We start from the raw sequence: 1893 nt of genomic DNA on the forward strand, positions 1-1893 counted from the left end.
GGGGCACACTGCAGGGGTGAGGGGAGGATGAGGGACCTGAAGATAAGTGGAATTAGGGTGCATGGTGTGAAACTCCAAAAGAATCAAGAAAGAAGTTAAATTAAAAAAAAAAAAAGAGCATGGTCCACTATGCCTGGCTATTGGGACTTTTAAATGAAGAGAATATGTTTAATATCTTCTCATATGTGGTGTTCATTCTTTCTTTTCAGTACCATGGATTGAAACCAAGGCCTTCTGCATACCATGTAAGTGTTCTACCAATGAGCTATTTTTGAGACAAATCCTTGCTATATATTTCAAGATGGCCTCAAATTCACAATCTTCCTGCCTTTGTCTCTTAAGTGTTAGGATTACAGGCATGCAGCACTACACCCAGCTAAATTGTCTTAACTAGACACCCAGACCTTCCTTATGCATAAGATGCTCTAAATATTTCATAATCATTTAAGAAGAGTATGTAGCCTACAATTAATTGCCTTTATATAGATTTACTAACAGAAAGAAAAAGAGTGTTTGTCAATAATGTAGCTCTGCTTATTCAGGAACTCACTATGTAGAGCTACCTTTGAGATCTACCTCCTTCTGCCTCCAGAATGCCCACCACGCCATGCCTGGCTTTTTAAATGTATTTTAATTTAAATAATATTAACATGGTCCATCAGGCATCACAGAAAGTAAGAGAGTTCAGGGTCAATGAGATGACTTGGCAGGAAAAGATACCTGCCACCAAGCCTGTGACCTGAGTCCCATCCCTAGAATCTACACGGTGAATGAGAAAACTAACTCCCACAAACTGATCTGTAACCCCCACATGGGTGAAGACATGTGAACCCACAAATAAATGGATACATAAATGTAATAATAAAAAAGTATAGGGACTGGAGAGATGGCTCAACCATTATGAGTATTTGTTGCTCTTGCAGAAGATCCACATTCAAGTCCTAGCACCCACAAGTAACTCCGGTTCCAGGGTATCTGACACCCTTGCCCTCCTCTTACCTCCAGAGGCACCAGACATGCACGTGGTGCACAGACAAACATGTAAGTAAAACATTCACATACATCAAATAAGTAAATCTTTTTTAAAAAATCGTTCCTAAGTCCCAAGTGAAGTAAGAGAATTCAGGTTTTGAATGTGACCAAAGTCAGTTTCAACCACTATAGTAGATTCTTTTTTAAGGAAAAAGTATTTTCTTAGATTTACTTACTTTAGCATTTTTTATGTATGAATATTTTGCCTACATGTATATATGTAAACCATGTGCATATCTAGTGCACTTGGAAGTCAAGAAGAGCATATCAGATTCCCTTGAACTGAAGTTACAGACAGTTGTGAGCTGCCATGTCGGTGCTGGGAATTGAGCCCAGATCTTCTGCAGGAGTAGTAAATGCTCTTAACTTCTGAGCCATCTCTCTAGCCCTATACTATATATATATGTATATATAATGTTGAGACACGTGTGTTGTACAATCTTGGAAATTCAATGACCAGTTGTAAAGCATACCTTGCTGAGCTAATGTTGACCTAAGCATCCCCGTCTTTGACCAGATTTTCACTTGTCCATCTTCTCCAACTGTGAAGGGAGGAAAAACATTATCTGTAGAAAATATCTCAGGTTTACATTTGCACATGTAAGTAGACATCTAAATGTTTAAAATTCAGATACAATTCATTCAAAGTGTAAAAGGGTATGTTTTAGCAGTAGATTTTTTAAAAATTACATGAAAAAACTTTCATCAACATAACCTAACTTCCATAGCCAAATTTTATTTTTCCTTAAAACTTAGGAATATATTACTCAAATACTACTTCCATTCTCACTATAATCTCCACTTAGAATATTCCAAAGAGAGTATTCTCAGTGTCCTGTCTACTGCAGCTGACCACCAGGG

The 1893-nt window shown here is 37.6% G+C and overlaps 1 protein-coding gene across 2 annotated transcripts in view; it reads right to left on the reverse strand.

Annotated features, from left to right (window-relative positions):
- Ift80 (intraflagellar transport 80) overlaps window positions 1–1893 on the reverse strand; it is a 78002-nt gene that overhangs the window by 57585 nt on the left and 18524 nt on the right. For both annotated transcript variants that reach the window (XM_005344094.3, XM_026783188.1), the window contains exon 5: window positions 1506–1574. In XM_005344094.3, the coding sequence (XP_005344151.1) occupies window positions 1506–1574 (69 nt within the window). The remainder of the gene's footprint in view (window positions 1–1505; window positions 1575–1893) is intronic.

This window comes from Microtus ochrogaster, chromosome 1 (genome assembly GCF_000317375.1).
Source record: "Microtus ochrogaster isolate Prairie Vole_2 chromosome 1, MicOch1.0, whole genome shotgun sequence".
Lineage (NCBI taxonomy): Eukaryota > Metazoa > Chordata > Mammalia > Rodentia > Cricetidae > Microtus > Microtus ochrogaster.